The sequence below is a fragment of the Geospiza fortis genome, unplaced genomic scaffold (genome assembly GCF_000277835.1).
Source record: "Geospiza fortis unplaced genomic scaffold, GeoFor_1.0 scaffold66, whole genome shotgun sequence".
In the NCBI taxonomy this organism is placed as follows: domain Eukaryota; kingdom Metazoa; phylum Chordata; class Aves; order Passeriformes; family Thraupidae; genus Geospiza; species Geospiza fortis.
This window is the reverse complement of record NW_005054312.1, coordinates 1,860,049-1,880,126: the sequence shown is the minus strand read 5'-3', so window position 1 is coordinate 1,880,126 and position 20,078 is coordinate 1,860,049. Positions and strand designations below refer to the sequence as shown.

General features: G+C 43.2%; 2 protein-coding genes across 3 annotated transcripts in view; one reads left to right on the top strand and one right to left on the bottom strand.

Moving 5' to 3' along the window:
• Positions 1 to 1,129, top strand: part of ZFYVE19 (zinc finger FYVE-type containing 19) — an 11,513-nt gene extending 10,384 nt beyond the window's left edge. For both annotated transcript variants that reach the window (XM_005419423.2, XM_031055773.1), the window contains exon 11: positions 601 to 1,129. In XM_005419423.2, the coding sequence (XP_005419480.1) occupies positions 601 to 673 (73 nt within the window). In that variant the 3' untranslated portion in view covers positions 674 to 1,129. The remainder of the gene's footprint in view (positions 1 to 600) is intronic.
• Positions 1,130 to 5,822: 4,693 nt separating this feature from the next.
• Positions 5,823 to 12,592, bottom strand: PPP1R14D (protein phosphatase 1 regulatory inhibitor subunit 14D). Its single transcript, XM_005419422.3, has 4 exons — positions 12,398 to 12,592; positions 8,278 to 8,373; positions 8,060 to 8,092; positions 5,823 to 6,027 (listed from the first exon to the last, which is right to left on the bottom strand). Exons 1-4 carry the CDS (start codon positions 12,578 to 12,580, stop codon positions 5,959 to 5,961), a joined length of 381 nt encoding a protein of 126 aa, XP_005419479.1. The 5' UTR covers positions 12,581 to 12,592; the 3' UTR covers positions 5,823 to 5,958.
• Between the last annotated feature and the right edge of the window lie 7,486 nt (positions 12,593 to 20,078).

Genomic DNA, 20,078 nt, shown 5'->3' with positions numbered 1-20,078 from the left:
CATATGAAAATGTTCAGAAAACATATGACTGGCAGTGTTAGATTGTTAAAAACAAAGCTTATGAACAAAAGATCTGACAGCAAACATCAGTAAAAGCAGATTTAACAGTCTGGCAGGTGAGTGTATCATCCACACACTGTGAATGCAGGCTTGTATCTTACTCAACACTGCCTGCTCCTGTGCATGCTTAAGAGAGCTGCTGATACACTGCATTATTTTCAGTTATTTTCCAGAGTTTTCTGGGGGAGACTTTAATTTTGTCTGTTGTCACAGTTGCTAATGTCCCTGGAATCACAGACACAGTGCTGAAAATGAGCCATGAGTTACGTGAATCTCTTCAAGAGGGAAAGAAACAGAAGGACCTGTTGTCATTTTCAAATCCAGCTGACAAGGATGAGCATACCTTTCCATAAAGCACCTCAGAAATTTCTGTTACAAGCAAATATCTTTAGTTAGTCCATGTGGCTGCCAGTCAGGTCTTCACAGTCCTTGGGATAAGTTTCTGGTTAAGGGCTGCTGGGAGATATCTTGTGCAGTGGCTAAGGGTGAGTTCCTGGCCTGGGTATTTGCTTCTGACTACACTTTGTATTTGCTTCTTAGGGAAGGCCATGAGGAGTTTGACCTGAAGGACCACCAGACCTCCCGCTATCATCTTCCTTGCAAACAGAAGTGACCACACTTATGGGCAGAAGAGGAGCTGGAGAATGGGAAAACAGAGGAGCCAGCGAGATGGGAAGAATCTAAGTGGATTTGCAGCCAGAACGGGTGATGTTTTGGACAGTTACAGAATGTGCTGTAATTTGAGAGAGGCTTGCAGGGCATGTGACTTGGTCTTCACAAATACACCTGAGAAGTGCAGGGTTTGCTGTGCATGCTTGGGGATAAATGAGGACTTGATATGAGGAGGTGGATACAAGTCCATAAATACAGATGATAAAACAATGTGGGTAGCAGGAAAGATGTGTGTTTAAGGCAGTACTGACTGGCTGATAAATAACTTCCTGCTTTTACTAACAGCTTATACACTGGTTCAACAGGCAGCAAAGCACTTTGCACTGTGAAAAATGTCTGCATTGTGATCACGTGTGTGATGGGAACTTGCAAAGCATAATAAAAATTATTTACAGAGGCCTGTGGTTAAAGTCTCTCCTGAAAATGCCTGATAGCCCTTAACAAAGTGTTGGTTTCTTATAATGGTATGTTAGTCCTAGTGTCAAGCAGCTTAGGGAAAGAAATGAAAAACAGTGAAGTCATCAAAATGTTTCTGTGGAGTGTCTGGAAAGGATGCAGGGCAGTGTTGCTCACTGACATGAAAAGAAGGATCCTTTGAAAAGGTCATCTGCTACTGATACAGTGTTGTGGCCTGCAGTGGCTGTGCCTGCTGTGGCTGTGCCAAGGTCATGTCATCTGTAAGAGCAACATGTTAGAAAGTGTTGTGTAGAAGTCTGAAAGCAGGATTTGACTTTGTTTATTATTTGGTCACCTGGTAAGATAAAAATGTTACCTGTGTGATGCTCTTCATCTGGTTAGGAGAGAAGCTCAGTTGCATACCTCTCCATATCTCTCTCGGGAGACAATCCAGATGCAAGTGGAACTTGCCAATGCCCAGAACACCCAGAATTGCTTCCAATACCCAAGTAAATTGGCTGTGAACATGCTCTATTATTCCATCACAATGAGCTCTTTCCAAATAATGTGACTTCTGAGAGAGCTCTCTAAGGCTGACAAATTCCAATTGCAAGAAAATAAAGGATTTGCCTTTGACAAGGAATTTCCAATGAATCTTGCCTGTCTGGTTTGACACTGCCACTCCCAGCTGTCTGCCTTGCCCCCGTGCTTAAGGTCAGTGCCTCCGAGGTGAAGTGATGAAACAGTGTTTACCTGCACCTCTGGTCAGAGGACAGCAAATGAATTAAACCACTGTTGAAGGTGCGTTTCTACTAATGTGTTGCTCTGGATCAGACTCTTAAAAAAAAAAACGGATTCAAACAATGTAGAATAGTAATACTTTAGGTTAACATACTAAAAATGGCAAGCATATCCAGTAGTGCCTTTGAAACTTTTCTTAGGAAGGGATGGCAAAACTCAGCTTCTGTGGAGGATCTTTCTCCTGGCAGCCCTTGCTTCACCAGTGCCTGTCTCCTTGGGACAGGTAGATGGGAAAATTACTTGAGTTGCTCTGATGCAAGAGCTCACAATTAACCCTGTGACACACAAAATTTAAGTTATTTAAGTAAGCCCTGAGGAGCTTGCAGTCTTAAAAATCAAAACCAAAACGCTGTTCTTTATTTATTATTAGCATAGGAGTGACACTTTTTTGCTGCTATTTGACATGGATAATTAGTTGATAGTAAGACAGCCCAGTTCTTTCTGAGGTTAAAGCTCTCATGTTTTATGTATACAGGGGAAGGTGCACCTCTCTGTTCTTATTTCTCTCCTAAATTGACCCACTGCTTTGGGCTTCAGCCTGTGTCTTCCCCAAGCAGTTAGTAGCAATTTTGTTTCTTGATTTACAGCTGCTGGTTTTTTCAATATCTTAGTATAAGCTGGTATGATATTTGCAACATTTTGAATGCTTCATCAGCCACAACAAAACTTTAAGCTCCCTTGCAGTTAGGCAGCCTTTGTCTTGTAAGCCCTGCCCTGTTCACATCAGTAGTAATGGAGCAGGTTGCAGCCGGAAGCAGTTTATTTAGATTCCCAAATTGGTTTCTGTGGGGCCATCCCAAGGAATCCAGAAATGCACCCAACCCATTACCTGAAATAGAACTTAGTCATATATGGAAGACTCTCTTCAAGTCATGCAGACACAAGCTACTGTTTTCCCTGCACCACTAATGGACATTTTTGTGGCTGCTGCACTTTCTGCATGTAATGGGGCATTTTAGTAGTAGCCCAATCACTTTCCCCTGAAAAGCCATTCCCACTGTAGCTGTTGCCTCAGTGAACTCCATGTAGGAGGGGCAGCGGGGTATCCAGATGGCTGTCTGCAGGAAGCACACCTAGTTGAATCTGTGTTGTGAAAGAGGAATGCTGCATGACCTTTAAGTGGGCAGTGCACTGTTAGCTGTGTTACTTACTCCCTGTCCTTGTCTTTGAAAAGGTGCTGGTAAACAAAGACACTGGTAATCAGTCAATTCCTGACAGGCCAGATCAACTTCAGTCATAGCTGTTCAAGGACAGAAGACAGCTTGGCATCTTCCAGAAAGAGATTCAACTTGTTTGCTCTTGTCTTTGTAGCAAGTCATGAGGGATTTTCTTTCCCTCTCAAAATGTTTTGTATGTGAATTTTCAAATGTGGGCTCCACTCCAACAAGAATTCAAATTAGAAAAGCTCATGAACTTTCATACATTGGGTTATCTTAGTATAATCAACAGGGCAAAGTTCTTTCAAGCAACGTTCTTAGATACAATCTACATGCTTATGCTAGTGGTGGTGCTGAGAAACAACAAAGTTAACTGGAAGATGTTTGTAACAAAAATTTTTCAAGCATTGATTTTAATCTATCCTTGTGGTCTAGTGTGAGAACAACTAAAACGTAAACCAAACCAAGTGATTTACTACTGTTTAAGAATGAAACAAAAAAGAAGTTACTCTGATTGCATTACATTGCTTTTTCTTTTGCACCAGTGAGCTGAGAAACCACCTACCACTGGCCACATATTGCCTTTCTCCCCTGATCTCAGTGTGCTCAGCTGAAGTGCTCTCAGGTATCATTATGTATCAGAATTCCTTATGTATCAGAACCAACTGCACATGATAGGGTCTGCAGCTTACTCTTTTCCTGCTACTTGCAGAATAAGCATAAAGACAACTTTGGTCAAGCAGAGTTTTCAGAACCTGCTTTGTCTTTGATTTTAACAATGTCTACCTTAAAGCGCAGACAAAAATTCTTTTTGCCTCACTCCATATTGAGGAAATACAGAACAGTTCCCAGGGGGAAGAAACTATTTCTCTTGGGCCAGAGGAGAGGCATGTCATGTCTTTGTGCTGTTGCAACTCAGCAGAATAAAACAAAGCCTGTTAGTGGGGTATGTAAGTAATCTGAACTCCTATACTGCTGTGCTGTAACTAATTGCATCTCTAGTTTAGGACACTCTCCTCATGTCCTGTCCACCTCGCTCTTCCACCTGAACTTCTGTTTGATCCTAGTCTTTTTTTACCAGTGCTCAGAGCTTTTTGTCAATATGCTGCTCTCCTTTCTCCAGGTGTGTGTTACATGAGTCTTAGCAGGTGTCATCCATAAGCCAGATCTGCATTGCAGGTCTGGATTTTTGTTGTTATTTTACTGATTAAGTTGAGATTTCATGAGGGTAGGCATGTCCCACTAGCCCCTTATTAGGCCAAAATTGGCATGTTCCCACGGCTACCAAAGATATATACTGGACCTGATAAAGAAAGACCATTTCTCCAGCCTAGTGGGTGAGGCTTAGAACATCTTGGAGCAGCCTCAGAACAAGACATGAGGTCCATGGCTTGCGAACTTCCAGTCAGATACAAGAAAAGCATGTGAAAGGAAGCAGGCCTTTATATCACAGTTGTTACTGCAGCTTGGATTTTGTCTTCTTAGGGGACACAACCTACAGTTTGTTCACTGACAGCTGGAAAATAGGAGGGAAGAACAAGATAATAGTCATCACACTGCTACTGATAAAGATGGAAAGACGAATGCATTTAAGATATTATTGCTCCAGCCCAAGAATCCTTGTTTGTCTTTGTTAGCTAACCTGCATGCCCCTCTGGTTGCATAGTTGGTTCCTTCTGCCTGGCTCATCAAACAGACAAGAGATTACTCAAAAGTTGGCCTTGAATGTTGTGCTCTTTAGGAGCTCCTCTGGATGTGACTCAGACTCATCTCTTGTGTTTGCGTAGCAGGTAGCAACATAGGGATAGGGCATAATGTGAGAGTGCTCTGCCTAAGCAATCAGCTTTCATTTGCTGTCTTATTTCCTAGTCCATGTGTCAAGTTACTGACTTGCTGAGAGGCTGGATGTATTTTCCTCTGTGTTTTTCCAGGCAAATACTAGTTGTAGCCAGAAGAGTTTGTGCAGCAAGGTACTGTGTCCTACTTCCCTGCTCATTTGTGAGACCTACCTGTCTGCAAAAGACTCGCTCCGAGATGCTCCCTGAAGGGAAGTTGGGAGCAGGTATTTTTTACTTCGGTTTTTCTTTAGAATCTAAAGAGAGAGCAAAATCAAGCAGTGCATGGCTGGTTTTCTCTGTTTTAATATAAAATAAGTATTTTTCCAACATCTTTTTGAACTAGGAGAAAAATCATTCCCAGACCTTGTTCCTTTAGGAAGGCTTCTAAGTTTTAAGTCTTAAATTCTGCAAAATGGAAAAAAAAATAGCCATTAGCTGTAGCAGCTGTTTCACAAATTTCTCCTTAAGTAGACCAGGTGCAGCCAAACTATCATATATTTTCTGTCCAACCTTCATAAATAACAGAGGCTTAGTAAGACTTACAAAGTATGTGCAATGCTGTAGAGTCAGGTACAGCAGTAACAGGCAGGAGATCACAGTTGGGTTTAAGCCAGACTGAAATGAGGTGCAGCTTAACACTGGCTGATTTTCCATGTTGATGAATGAGTGATGACCAGTGCCTTATTTTCCTTGCAGTGGATGAAAAACAGAAGTCTTGATGAGCTCCTGAGAATTACATTCACTGCTCCTTGGCCAGCATGGAAATTCCTAGAAGAATCTAAAGGAGGGACATCTTGTCCGGTTCCTCAGGTTAACACACTCTTTAAGAATCAGGAAAATGTACAATCTAGCTCCCTCCTGTGTGTGAAGGAGTAGAGACTTCAAACCACTGGTACAAAGTTCACAAACTGGGTGAAGTTTCTCAATAATAATAAGTCCTAAACATACTCAGAAGTTCTGTTGCTGATCCTGGTTTTTGTCAGGAAGATACATGTTTCCTTGTAACCAAAGCAGGGTTTTCCTTGTGAGCAAGGTCATTTCTTCTGAGGATTGGTGACTCTTCGGAGACCTCTCAATCGACTGAGCAATTCTGTGATGAAGTCCTACAATAAGAGTTGGTTGAAGGATGTCGTATTAATTCCAGCACTCACCAGCCCAAAGCATACTGTGGCGTTTCCATCATTCACACATTCACCCTTACATTGAGCAGAAACCACAATTTTGACATATATTGGGCAAATCTTTTAGCTTAGGAAAGGAGACCTTGTGATGGATAAGAAGGGTCTGAAAGCTCCTTCCCTTTCCCTGTCTCCCTTTGGAACAGCCATGTTTACTTTCTCCTCAGGAGCTAGCCTGACCCTCTTTATCCCAGATACCTGCTTTTCCCACCATAAGATGACCTCAGGATGCTGTTGTTCTCTTTTAGGTTCCACTGCTTCCTGTTGCCACCATAACCTCCTGCCCACTTCTGCTGCCCTCCCAAACTAGGGCAAAGCAAGCTGTCCCTCTTGTTGAACCAGTAGAGCTCCATGTTGTGAATTGCAAACCATCCTGGAGCTGTGCCAGTTCTACAAGGAAGTGGCTGGCAGAGAAGAGGTGGAGCAAAACATGTAGGACTAATGATAATGTTGAGCAGGGGTTGAGGACAGGCAGAGCAGATAGACGAGAAGTTAATGGAGACAAACCCTGACTACTTTGCTGACACAGCCAAGGACTATGAACTAAACTGACCTATCTGGTTATTCCAAGCAGAAGGCAATGTGCAGACTTTACCCTCTGCATGGCAAGTAACACCACCATAAAGCGGTATGCAGCCTTTCTTACCCAAAGACATCACTACATGTTATTGTAATTAGGCAGGGTCACTGGAAATACTGCAGCTTGTTACCATTTGTGCTGTGTGGAATCCCAGCATCCTCACTTGGGTGATCAGAGGTTGCCATAACATGCTCTGGAAGTAAATGCCTAGGATCATACCTTTCTTTTCAGTCAGCCCTTTCAGTTTCTTGTCTGCCTTCTGCAGTTAAACTGCTGAGATCTTTCAAGGGGACTGGATTCAAGATCTCCAGGGTGAAAGTATGTGTTTTTGCCAACGGGGCAGCAGTATCTGTATTCAACTGTGGTACTGTGCTGTCCACAAGACACTTTCATGGCTTCTGACCTAGCAGAGCAAACTCTCTTCAGTTACCGCTCTGGGAATGTGAGCTTCTTGCCTCAGATCTGACATTCAGACACTCTGAAAACTATTTCATATTGCCAGCTTTGCTGAAACCCCTGCTAGGAGAGTATCTGTGATAATTGCTACAGCCCAGTTTAATTTCAGTGATACTAATATTGATTTGGTGTATGAATTTCAGTCATGCATTCATCTCATTTTCTGTATGTTCAGCACTGCACAGCCACACCAGCTCGACAACACGTGGAGTCTGATGGATGATGTGCAAGCAGAATGTTCACATGCGGTGCATGGGGCTGAAGCAGTGATGGGAACCACATTTTGCACAGGTGTGCAGTGCAGCAAAGGCAAGCCCTGTGTGGTGCATGCACACAGTATTGCCTCCAGTTGTCTGGACATTGTGGGATTTAACTGTCTAATTCAAAGTAAAATCTTACAAAGTTATGTAAGGGAAAAAAATCCATGAGTAAAATTAACCTACATGGCCCCTGCTCAGCAGTTATCTGCCCAGTCCAACCTAAGGGCCATTCTACACCCTTGTCACTCATAACCCTAGAGTGTTTTAAGCTAAGAATGCATTCAGTTAATAGTGTAAAAACTATTAACTGATGTTAATAGTTATGTGAGTTATGTCATTTTCTATGGCTTTTCTACACCGAGGATCAAACAGCAGCTCAGACTGACCAGCTTAGGATATCCAAAACATGGAAAGAACTTCCTCTGATTGTAAAGCATAATTCCTTATTTGCTGTAGTGCTCTGCCTTCAGCTCATTCATGTGCATTTATACGTAATTTTACAATCACAGAATAAAGTGGCAAACACCTCCCATTATGATTAAACAAATCTGCAGCACAGTAGTGTCTTGGCTACTCAGCCAAGTAGCAGCAGAGACAGTGTAACAGAATAGTATAACATGTATACATGTAAATTTCTATATTTCTATGGTGCTTCACTCACCTCTGTGGGGCTGGAGCACTCATGGAGGATTTCCTAAAAAAACAAGGAGTCATCATTTTAGTATTTTATGGGTTGTTCTAGTTCTCCCCTCCCTACAAAGAGGAAGGCACAAGAAAGCATCATGCAACACTACAAATACTTATTCTCTACCCCACATGCCACTAGTCTTTATGAAGAGAACTTCACTAACTTAAAATCACCAAGTCCCTCTATCTGACCTGTAGTTTTATCTTCTGTTCTTCATTAGGGACCTCCAGGAGATCTTCAAGATCAATTTGTGGTTCAGGAGCTGCTGCCTCTGTTTCCTCCCTTAGCTAAAAGGGAAAAAAACCACCAGAGTTAATTAACCTTCAAACTTCTAAGAACTCTAGAGGCCATCTTTAAAGAACTAAGCAGCTGAGTTACAATAAAACTATGCAGCAAAGCTGAGGTCAAGATATAAATCATCTCAAAAAAGGGATGTTCTTGTAATGAGGGCATGGATTCCAGCCCCTTGGTAGTGTCTGCTACAGCCACACATCCTGATGTACACATTCTTCATCTTTTCCAAACACTACATGGCTCAGGGATCATCACCCACCATTGGAAGACCATTTCAAAGATATCAAACTGCCGTGCCACATATACCAGCCTGTGGCACCCTTCCTCTATGAGGAGTTCACCAAACAGAACTCCAACAGGCTTAATCTTAGCAAGGCATAAATAATAGAAGGAGATTTTAGGGTTTTATGTTAATTACACTCATCTACTTTGTATCTAAGGCTTTTGGCAGTAATGGAGAGAAAATTATGCTGTTGAAAGACCTAACAATATTTTGCCAGCTTTCTCTAATAGATATGAGAGGGATAGAATAGTCTTCTTTAATGTAAGAGGGACTCCAAGTTTTGGTGACTGGAGTGATAATCTTGTACTGCATGGGGGTGTTAGTTGGAAACATTTGTACACTTGATCACAGACACATTTTAGCTTCACAAATCTCTGCAAGGAAAGCAGCCTGTGTTTTTCCAGTGTATTTGCAAAATTAATCTTTCACAACACAACACTAGTGATATTTTGGCATAGTAATCAGTAGAATAAGGGTACTGGGTGAACAGCACAGTTCCTGATTGCCAGGTTATGGCATTTATGGATGTGTTTGTAAAACATTGAACATTAAAGACAATACTTACAGGAAAAAAAGAAACTTTTCCCGGGCAGTCACTGATACTAAGCCAGAGAGGAAGTAGAAAGCCCTTGTTTAGCTTTGATACACAGCTAACTTAAGAATAAATAATAAACCAGAGTTAAATATATTGTACTGTGACCCACACAGTATTTCTTCTTAAAAGTAATATTTTTCATGTGACTTTTTAGAAAACAGGTGTTGATCCAGTCTGACTTTGTCTCTGGTTAAGAAGCTAAGTAGGCTGGGAGGGCGAGATAGGGTAGGAAATCCCTGTGGTTTTTAGTCCTAGTGTGGATGTTCTTCTGGATTCCATATGCAAGGAATCATCTCAAAAATGAGTCTTAGTTTTGCTAAAAAGCCTCGTGACAGTAAACATCATAGCATTCCCTGCATCAGGAGGTGATGTTTGATCTAACCTTGCTGTCATTTGAATCTCTGGAAAACACTCAGGAACTGTGCACTGCCGAGGGCAGGTGGAGTAAAGTAAGAGGCAACAGAGACAATTGTAATGGAAGTTGATGGATACAAGGAAGCCCAAAGAAGCAGGGCAACTAAATAGTCTTGTCACAATGCACAGAGGAGAGCAGGATGACCTGCTGGACATCTCTGTGATTACAAGTAATTTACTGTGGCACATGTATGTATTTGAAGAGATCCTGTTAACAGGATCTCTGACCTGGCACAGCATTATGTTATGTAGTTCCTTGTAGCAAATCTCTTATGCTGGCCTGAATGCATCAGGAAGCAGGGAAATCTCTTGTGCTGAAGAGATGCTAGCAAGGGCAATCCACTGGCAATCTGTTCCTGTAAGGGCATGGCTGGGTTTCTCACTTGTGCCTGCTGGGATTTTGCAGTAGGGAAAAAGAATCCCCTTTGGGCAGCTACTCTGATGACAGTAAACAGCTCTTCATTCTCTGGAAAACTGGACCGAACATAAACTGACTTGTTTTTCTGACACCTTTGCAAGTGTAAAGGTCTATCTCTGTACACTTCAGCAAGTAAGTGTAGCACATGGAGGACCCATCTTGGGTCATGTTACTGGTCCTAGCAAGTGCTTTTTGTCTGTCTCAGAAAAAAAAAGTGACAAAAATGTAACTCTTTAAAACTGCAGTAATTCTCCAAAGGGCAAGATGTTCTGTTACTCAAAGCAGCAGCCATTCTCCTTGCTTATCTCTAGCAAACCTCAACAGTCAGGAAAAGGACTCTGAATTGAGCTACCAACTCCAGGGACAGTCCCTCAAATGCCAGTGCAGGATGGTTGGGAAGCAATATTGTCACTGCCACTCTTCTGAACAGCCTTCACTCAACAGGACTACCACGTTAGCACTTTGCAGACACACTGAGTTTTGCCTGTCTGACTGGGTCTGCTGATAACTTCTGCTCCCATGTGCACTGTAGAATGTTTCATAATGCATTATCAAGAGGCCTAAGATACAGCTGAGAATTTCTTACTATCATTTTAATAAACTATAGAAAACAACTGGAAATTCATAACTAACTTGAAGAGATTAGTCATTTTTACTGAGCAAGCTATGTTTGGGAAATCTAAAACAGCTAGTTAACAGAACAGAAGCAGTAATATACTCATTTTCAGAGGAGCCATGCATTTGCAGAAGAAGAAAGGACCTTTTTCTCCATATTTGTTTTCTGCCTGTTCTTTGCATAAGGCATAAATTAAAACAGAAGTATTTTGTCTCCCAATATGGCATGAGAATCTGGCACATTCCCACATAAATATCAAATACACAGTCACACAGGAAGTCACACAGAAAATTATTATTATAATGATTATAATAATAAAAGCAACAGCAACAACAATAAGGACAGGCTTAGAAGCAACTCCTGAAGTCTGGGTCTTCAGCTGTGAAGGTGACATTATTCTATAGCTCTCAGGCCCAGAAAATCAGCCTGGGCAGGCAGAAATTTCTCTGTACCATCATGGCAAGTAGCACAAAACCCACCATTTGTAGCCGGTTCTGCCATGTCCACTGTTGATTGCAATTTGAAACTGCTGATGCTCAGAGCGGAAGGCTCTAAATAATCATCAGCTCTTATTTCCTTGTATCTCAAAAGTGTGCTTAACGCTGCACTGGGGTGCAAATACAGAATATAAGACAGAAAGGGCCTGGCAGTTCATTTAGTCCATCCCCATCCAGGACATAAATAAGCAGTTTTACACAATTTGTTAAACCCATCTGTGTCATCTGTTGAAGACAGAGATTCTCTGTGAGTCAAGAAAGATGTGTTCTCTTACTGTATCAGCCACTGCCCTAGAGAGAAAAGCAAAATCCTTAATCAAGCTATTTAAATGTATTTAAGATCATGGTGCACAATGAGGGAAAGCCTTTCATCTTTTACTGTACCACACTCCAAAGGATTATCTCAAACACAGAAGAACACTATTGCTTCTGAAAGCACCCAGCATAACTGTCATGCATCTAAGGACAATATAGGAATAGAAGTGATAGTACAGCATTAAAATTTCAATATACCCTGGCAGTGCTGGAACTTGAATGTCACTAACCCAGTGAAAAAATGCAACAGCTGAAGTAAAGACCTGCAGCATCCAGGTGCTGTAGGCACTCCTGGATCTTTCCTACTGGGACAGCTCTCAGTCAGGCCAGAAGAAATTGGGAGGGACAGTTCCTGGTGCAAAGGAAAGCTCAGACAAGGGAGACAGCTCTGGGGATGGGTGAAGATGGAGGCATAAGATCTCTACATTTGAGCAAAGAGTTTTTTTCCCACTCTTCCCTGTTGCCAGTAGTGTGTGCAGACTCTGAAGTTACAAATACAGTACATTCCAAAATGTCTCATTCAAACAGCAGGTAGAGCCTCACTGTTGTGTCCAAAAAGAACAGGGATACACTGATCACTCTAACCCAGCTAGCCTGGATACTGCTCACCACAAAGCCACTCATCACATGGAGTTCAGCAACAGGAATCATCGTGGGTTTATACATCTCTCTAGGTTGTGCTACTCATGCTGAGCAATAGCTACACCCCCCCAGTGGGTGCAGCTCCAGGCAGTTCAAAGCCAGTTGGATTGCATCAATGCAAGCTTCCCTGCCTGCTGACATACCAGTCAGAGTGCTGCAGAGGGGGCATGGAGATACCTGCTGGAAGCTAAAGACAAGGAACTGTTTCCAGTGAAGCAGAGCAAGCAAGCTACTCACCCGGCATTGGTAGAGCTCCTGCAGCTGGGTGTTGATCCATTCCTCCAGGTCTAGCCAGCGCTGTAGGTCTTTGCGGTTGTACTTTATGGTCAGCTTGCCCAGTTTCCTGTGTGATGATTCCTCCCCAGGTTTCTCTGGCGTCTGGAAAGTCACCCGGGGCAGTGCACTGGAGTTGCTGGCCATCCTCAGTGCCTCCTCCTCTGACAGCAGGACTCTCCCTCCTGTGGGCTCCCTCACACCTTTTCTCTGCCTCCTTTAACCAAAGCCTCTCTGCAACCAGTGCCTCCCAGCACAAGCTAGTTACAGGCACCAAGGCTGTGAGGCATTGGTGGTCCTAGGGAGAGAGTTAGGGGTGGCCACAGGGCTGGGGCAGCAGCCGGACTCTGCAGGCTGAGTTACAGCTGCAGACTCTTGGGTTTCACCATCAGATGTGCTGACAGGAGCAGGGAGGCAGGCAGAGTTGTTGTAATAACATCTGTTGTTAAAAGAAGCCAAGTGAACCAGGGAATTGATGAACCATGTTTGTTAATATTTAACACAAGTCAGGTCCAAGAGGTGGGGAAGAAGGAGGTTTTAAATTACTGTTTTCCTACAGGCATAACTTACATGCATGTGCAATTCCAGAGGGCTGAGCCATACATAATGCATTGAATCCTGCTGCAGTTCATACTCCATAAACTGCCTGCAGCTACAGGGTTTAGCTCCCTTTGAGATGGTATATTTGGCATTTTCCAGCTAAAGCACTGGACCCAGCGCAGACAAGAAGTGGTCTGGAATCAGTCAGCGCCTTCATTATTTTACAGCAGTAGGTCAGGAAATGACACTGCAACACAAAGTTGGGCTCAGCAGTTCCATTTTTCATTCTATATTCTCTAAATTAAGTCCAGCTCTCTCAGAAATTTCTGTAGAAATCCCAGTAGCATGAATTTGAAATTATTTGTGCAAGGAAATTTTGGGATGAAAGAACATATCTGTGCTCCAAAAAGTACAGTATTTGATGTGATGGCACTGAGGAAGACCTCACTAGGGATATAGCACCATCTCCTTCCTACAGAGGAGTATTCATGGTAAACAGGTTCACCTGCTGAGGCATCATAAATGGCTATCAGACTATATATTATCAGTGTTTGGTTTACAGTTCCTCCCCGCCTGGTTAAAGGTCTGCAGCATTATTGCTCTATGACATTTAGAAGAATATACGTGAGAAGTGCACGCTGCCGTTCTGTTCAGAGGAGCAGAAATCAGGCTGGCTGTGATTACAGGGTGCCAGGACACCTCTTTATCCAGCTGTTCCCAGAGCCCTCCAGCAACCTGCCCAGGGAGCTTCCCTACGCCATGAACAAACCAACTGAGACCCTCCATCCTGAAGCAGATCAAGCACTTTCAGTCTCATGATTCATGTGGAAAAACCAAGTAAGCCTCTGCTGCCAGGAGCCAAGGTGTTTCCAGTTTGGAGGCCAAGAGCTAGATAAGCCAAAGGAAAAGCAGCTGACCCTTCTCCCACAGAAAGGTGCTGCCAGGCAGCATGAGGCGGTCTGCAGAGGGGCTGGTCTCTCAAAATCTTGCCCAGTCTTCCTGGCACAGCTCTGTCCTCATCCCCAGAGGGATGGTGGTACAGCCAGCCAGCAAAATCTTGTACACAGGGTAGTAGAAAAAAGAGTAGGGCCCTTATGGCCCTTTTCATCCTTAATGTGAGCAAAAAAATAAAATTAAAATTAAAATAATTTTAAAAACCTTTTTCAGACTGGAAATTCTGCAATTTGCTTTCACATACATGAAGAATAAAGTGTTAAAGTATACCTGAAACTGATATTATCTCCTCTGTTTCTCTGACAGCCTAAAACTTCTGTCCAGAAGACAACTGTTAGCTATTTAATTTTAGCAGCTTTACCCATTTTTCCTTACTACTTGGCTGTATCCCTGCTCTAATTCCACTCCTATAACTTCCTTATTTAGATCAAAGTTACACAGAAAAATCTGTGTTGAGAGGCTTGTAGCATACTTAGTGAGTGCAGATTCTTCAGAGACTCTTAACTAGTGGAAACCTTATAAAACCCATTGAACAACTTATAATACCTTTACAACTACTGACTTTTCAAAGGTTAATATGGCCTAAAATGGCAGATATTCACAAGGTAAGTCTGGACCAAAGGACACACATTCAGGTGATAAATTCCTGTTTCCAAATAGAAGTGCTCTATTTTGGTGTTCAAGAATTGACATATTTGAAGGGAGGAAAGAGGGGGGAAACTGCACTTTGGTCCCAAGAATCTCTAGAGAGGCTGGCATTAAGACCAGAGAAAGAGGATCAGAATTAAAGGAGAAGCTACTTGTTATCTCTGAGTCACTCCAAATGTCTGTAGCGGCTGAAGGGCTGGCAGGGAAGCCCCTTTCTTCCATCCCCTGTGCTAACTCTGGTGCTCTTGAGCAGTTTAATTAATGTCTACATGAAAGGTGGGGTTTGCCCTGTTAATATTCTACCAGCATGGTTGAATTTATGAAGCAGAGGATCCAGAAGTCACAGGGGAGCTGTGAAAATGAGGAAAAAGGGAACATAACCTGCTCTAGTGGCTCTTCAAATAGCTTGAACTGCTGTTAAGTTGTAACCTCACTTGAGCTAAGATGCTGCACCTGAAAAGGTCCACAGGCCTGCTCTCTGAGTAACAGACTCACCCCAGGATCTGTATTCCATCAACAAAGCAACAAACAAGGGGCACAAGCCCTCCTGCTGCTCCATCAGTGCCACCCTACAGCTGAACAAGATGTTCAGAGGATGATGTCAGAGGCCCTCTCAGGAAAGCTGCAAGCGAAAATGAGCCAGATTACAGGATGTTCATCATACTGCTTTGGCTTATTTCAGCTTAGTCATGAATTTGTTGTAACAAGAAGGTGGCAATATAGAAACAAATGTTTACTGATAAAGTAGGCTTCCTCCAGTAATAAAATGTTTTAATCTATGATTAAAGCAAGAAGAAGCAAAACCAGCGCAAGATCAGTGGGTGTGGCAGAAGTTCCTGCAGGAACAGGACTGGATGCCTCATTCAAGGTAGGGGATATTGACCCCTTGAATGAGGCAGCATCTCCTACAGGTGCCACCTGCCAGTGCTGGTAAATGCCAGCTGCCACCAAAACAAACACAGCTCCAAGTCTTCCTTCACAGTGCCACGCCCCATCCTGTCCTTTGCTTGCATACAGCAGATTCACATGGCCAAAGGGACAAAAAGACATTCACCATTTATTTGGACAGAATCTCAGAGATCTCAGGCATGGCTAGGAGATGGAATCTTATTTTCAGCCTAGTTATTTCTCCCTATAGCCTCAGGCATACAACCTGGAGCAAAATTTCTGGAGTGAACACAAATACTTGGGCAACTAAGTCATCTAATCAGACAATCTGTTTTTTCACAAGAGCTGTACACACGTAAGCTCCAATGGACCTCCCGCTGCAGCTGCTTGTGATCGTCTTCTCTGCAAATCTGCATTTCATTTATGTTGGTGAATAAAGGCAGTTTAAACATGGCCAACAAATTTGAATTGTTAGACTGAAAGAAGCACTATGGAAAGGCAGTTTCCATGTGTGTGACCTGGGGTTGCTAATCCTCCAGGCCTACCCTAAAAGTGAGGTGCCTCTGAAAGGAGGGGAGGATTCAGTACTGTGGAGCTGGACTTTTGTGGCTGTCTATGATGCCTGAGAGGGCCACCAAACCAAGCTGAGCATAGGCATCATAGTACCAAACAGCTGTGACATTGATCCAGGCAGCAGAGCATCCAAGGGCATGAGTCAGATCCAGTTACACTCCTCTGTTCCTGAAGCTAATAATCTCCATCCCACACCTGTGACCTAAGCTGGTGCTTCTCTTTCTTCCTGAGCTGATGACTCTGTTGTGTGCTTAATAATTCAGAGGGGCCCCAGCTCATCTTTCCACAGAACCAGGTTGGCCCCTTTCCCTTGAGTCCCAGCCTAGTGAGGAACATTTCCCTTCAATACAGCAGAAGCCACTCTCCACGTGCTTTAGAAAATAATCACTTTCCCTGTGGTTGCAAGTGTGATAGTTAACACAAATTAAACCAGAGGAGCCAGAAGAGGTGACTGTATCAATACTACAGTGACGCCACAAGGTAAAGAGGTTCTGTTCCTTCCTGAGAACAGGAATAAGCACAGAAAAAATGTTGTGCAATAAGACAGTGTAACCAGGACTCTAGATTTAAAAAACCCAGAGCCCTAGGTGAGCAACCCCAGTACACCCAGCACCTTGATGTCCATCATCCACTCTCTTTATTTTTCAGTATCTCCATGAAAGCATGGAAACCAAAAAGTCTGCATCATTGCCTCAGAGTTCTAGCAAGTAGAGGGAGAACGCATCATCTCTCACCCTCAGCTTCTGGAGATGTAGGGAAGCAGAAAGAAATATCCAGCTCATAAAGGCCCCAGCTTCCCCTGAGAAGTATTACCACCTTCCCATAAGCACAGGCTGAGAAGCCAGGTGTCAGTAATCAGCCTTATTCCTTTCTCCTGACAGGCTCACCTTTCATAAGGCACTGAAAGGGCACTGGGAAGGAATAATGACAAGCGCCAGAGGAAAACATTTTCAAGTTTGACTGATTGACCCAAATTGCACTATTTGGCACTGTCTCAGAGAATAGAGAGGTCTCAGCAATAAAGAGGTCAGGTAAGCTGGCCTGCCCACCTGCTCTTCCTCTGGCCTCAGTTACTGGCAGTCAAGTGAAGCATATAGGCTGATATCTCATCAGCAGTTCAGAAGGGTAAATGAGAAAGAGTTGCACCTACTCCTTTGGCACACCAATTTTCCTTGTCTGTGTCCATCCATGGACTGGCTGGATGTAGTAGGTTGAGCAAGCATCTCCACTGAGGAAGAAGATCCCCTTCCCCTTGAATACTTAGTGAGGGAGCTGACAACATGAATTAGACGCCAAAATAATTGTTTGGAGATCTTTGAAAACCTGCCCATGTTGTTTGTTTCTACCCCTCTTGTTTGTCGCTCTCCCTCATTACTCTGCTGTTTCCCTAGAGGAAGAGGTCTGAGACACTGATAGCATGATCCATGTCTTCATGTAACACAGAAGTTTCAGCAAGTCTTTGAATGGTAGTGTTGGAGACAATAAAAGCACTATTCAAACTGAATAGTTGAAGGGGATCTTCCTTGTTTTCCAGCCTGCTTTCAACATTTTAGGCTTGCAGAGTTTGTACAGCTCTTGCACCAATAAGTTTATTATGACCCAGTCCCCTTGAAAGGGTACCATTCCATTTGCAGGGACTGTAGTTCTCAGACCTGCAGGGAAATTGCCATCTACAAGCAGAGGGGAGAGCAGACTTTCCCAGGAGGCACTGGCAGCTGGCCTGAAGGTGTGGAAAGATTTCTAGGGATGCAGTTGCTGTAGGAAGTAATGGAAGAGAGTCTATAGGGAACCCTATGGCAAATCCTGTTCCACCCAATGGTGCAATGAAGAACAAACAGAGTTGTCTGTGGGAACTTCAGTGGGAAATGTAAGTTTCTTCTAGTTCTTGCAAATTGAAGGTTTTTTCTTCACATTTTCATACCTATGTCCCTGTAAAAGCCTAGCATATAAAAATGCAAATACTTTCTTGGTGTAACCAGTCTAGACACTATTTCCACCTCTTCCTTTCCCATTGCTCCTGCCTTTAAGAGTTTACCTTGACCAGCAACACTAAAATAAAAACCAGTGCCATGAAACCGTAGACAAGGACATCCCCAAAGAAAAAATATAGCCTCATTGTAACTCCCTTCCCCAAAGCTACCTCGATGCAATGGGAATGGCTCTCAGGAGGACTCAGCGGGCTGTCATCCTTTCTCCTGCTTTGTTCCACAGGACCAGTGGTTAGTCATAGCCTGATGAGATCCCTTCCTGTCTCCTTCCTTTGCCACATCTTTGTGCCATCCCTTGCATCCGGGTCTCACCCCTAAACCACACCAGGAGGTTTAACCTGAGGCAAATACAACAAAACAAGCAAGCAAACCTGTCTCCCAAGCTTTAATTACACATGGAGAAGTTCCCAGGTAAAGCACAGCAGAATGGATTCACCTGCAGCAGCCGGTGGGACAAGCTGCTGCGAGGAAGTCATTGCAGATGATGATGCCACAGAGCTGGGCTGCACAGCGGGGCAAAGGGGAACCTGAATCAAGCCTTCCTTATTTTTCTGCCTGTTAGAGTCACTTCCTCCTGGAAGGTGAGCATCCAGCTGCCAAAGGTGCTGTGGTCTCAAGAGCAATCACACAGAAAGGAGGCAGGTGATAGAGGCTCCTGCACTGCATTTGTTACAAGGCATGCATGTCTAAGACCTCTTTTAATCTCAGTCAAATATTAAACCATGGTGTGATTTATCCCCCTGAGTCATTGTCGGAATAGTTCTTTCCAGACTGAGAGCAGACAAAAGTTAACAATGACTCATTATTTCAGGACCCCTTAAAAACACTCCCAACTTATAAAATCACACATCCTACTTTCCCTTTATGCTAACATGAATAATACATGTCTCAGCTGAAGCTGTGGGAATTTATTCATTTTGCAGAAGATGAGGTGTGTAATGGGATTTTGATGTTAAGAGAGCAAAAATTGAGTTACCGAGTTGGAAGAAGAGCTGCTGCCACAGAGAGGGGCTCCTAGTAGAAGTCCTTGATCTTAGGCCCAATCTCAATTAAAATTTTAATTACTGAATTCCTAGAAACTGTGCTACTGTTACTGAATATACTGAATAAAACTAAGTATGAAGTGACTATAAAGACAGTTAGGGTGAACAGCAGAAAATCTTGCAGCAGAACTTAGCACAGCCTTCTGCTAAAACCCAATAAAAACACCTATTCTAAAGGCTAGGCTTCATCCTTTTATGAAGGGGCTCCTTTCATAAATATTTTTTTAAGTGGGGGGAGACACCAGAGATGCCAATCAATGAATCCTCACAGTTCTGTGTTTGTAGGGATTACATTACTCCCATATTGTTTGGCACAAGCAGAAGAGACATCATGTCCTTCAGGTTTGCAGGAAATCTGTGACAGATTTTGTAACACAACACTACTGCTGAGGCAGATTAAATTATTGCCAGTGAGACAAAAATACCAAACTGCAGTGTTTAGGCACAATTCTGCCAGTGGGGATATCCAAACACAGTCACTGGTTTGCCATGGGGCCAACTGCTCTCTGCTCCTGTGTCAGAGAACTGCACTGAGCCCTACCTGGCTCCACTCTGAAGGCTTTGAATATTTATCCAGGAAAAATCTATTCCAGGTTAAACACAAGAGAGAGTTCCCAGCAGAGCATCTCAGGCAGTGCAGAACAGAAGGAGACAACCTTGTTGCCATTTTTATTTCTCCTGCATGTATTTAGATGTTCAAATACAACAAAACAAGCAAGGTCAGCTCCTCCTTTACTGCTTGCATGGTCTGTAGGCAGGTCCTAGAGATCTGGTTTGTAAATGGGGTGGGAGACACCCATGCTTCTTCTGACAAAGACTCATAAAGCCAATGAGGGAAGCAAACACCTCTTTGCTCTGCAGATATTCATGTTTTCTCTATCAATTTTCAAGGCTTATTTTATACTTTACCACTGCCAGATTGAAGCAATTCCTTTTTCCTAACAGATGTCAGTACTATACAAATGTCAACATCAAGCCATAGAAAGTCATGAGAGATAAGGAAAAATTATG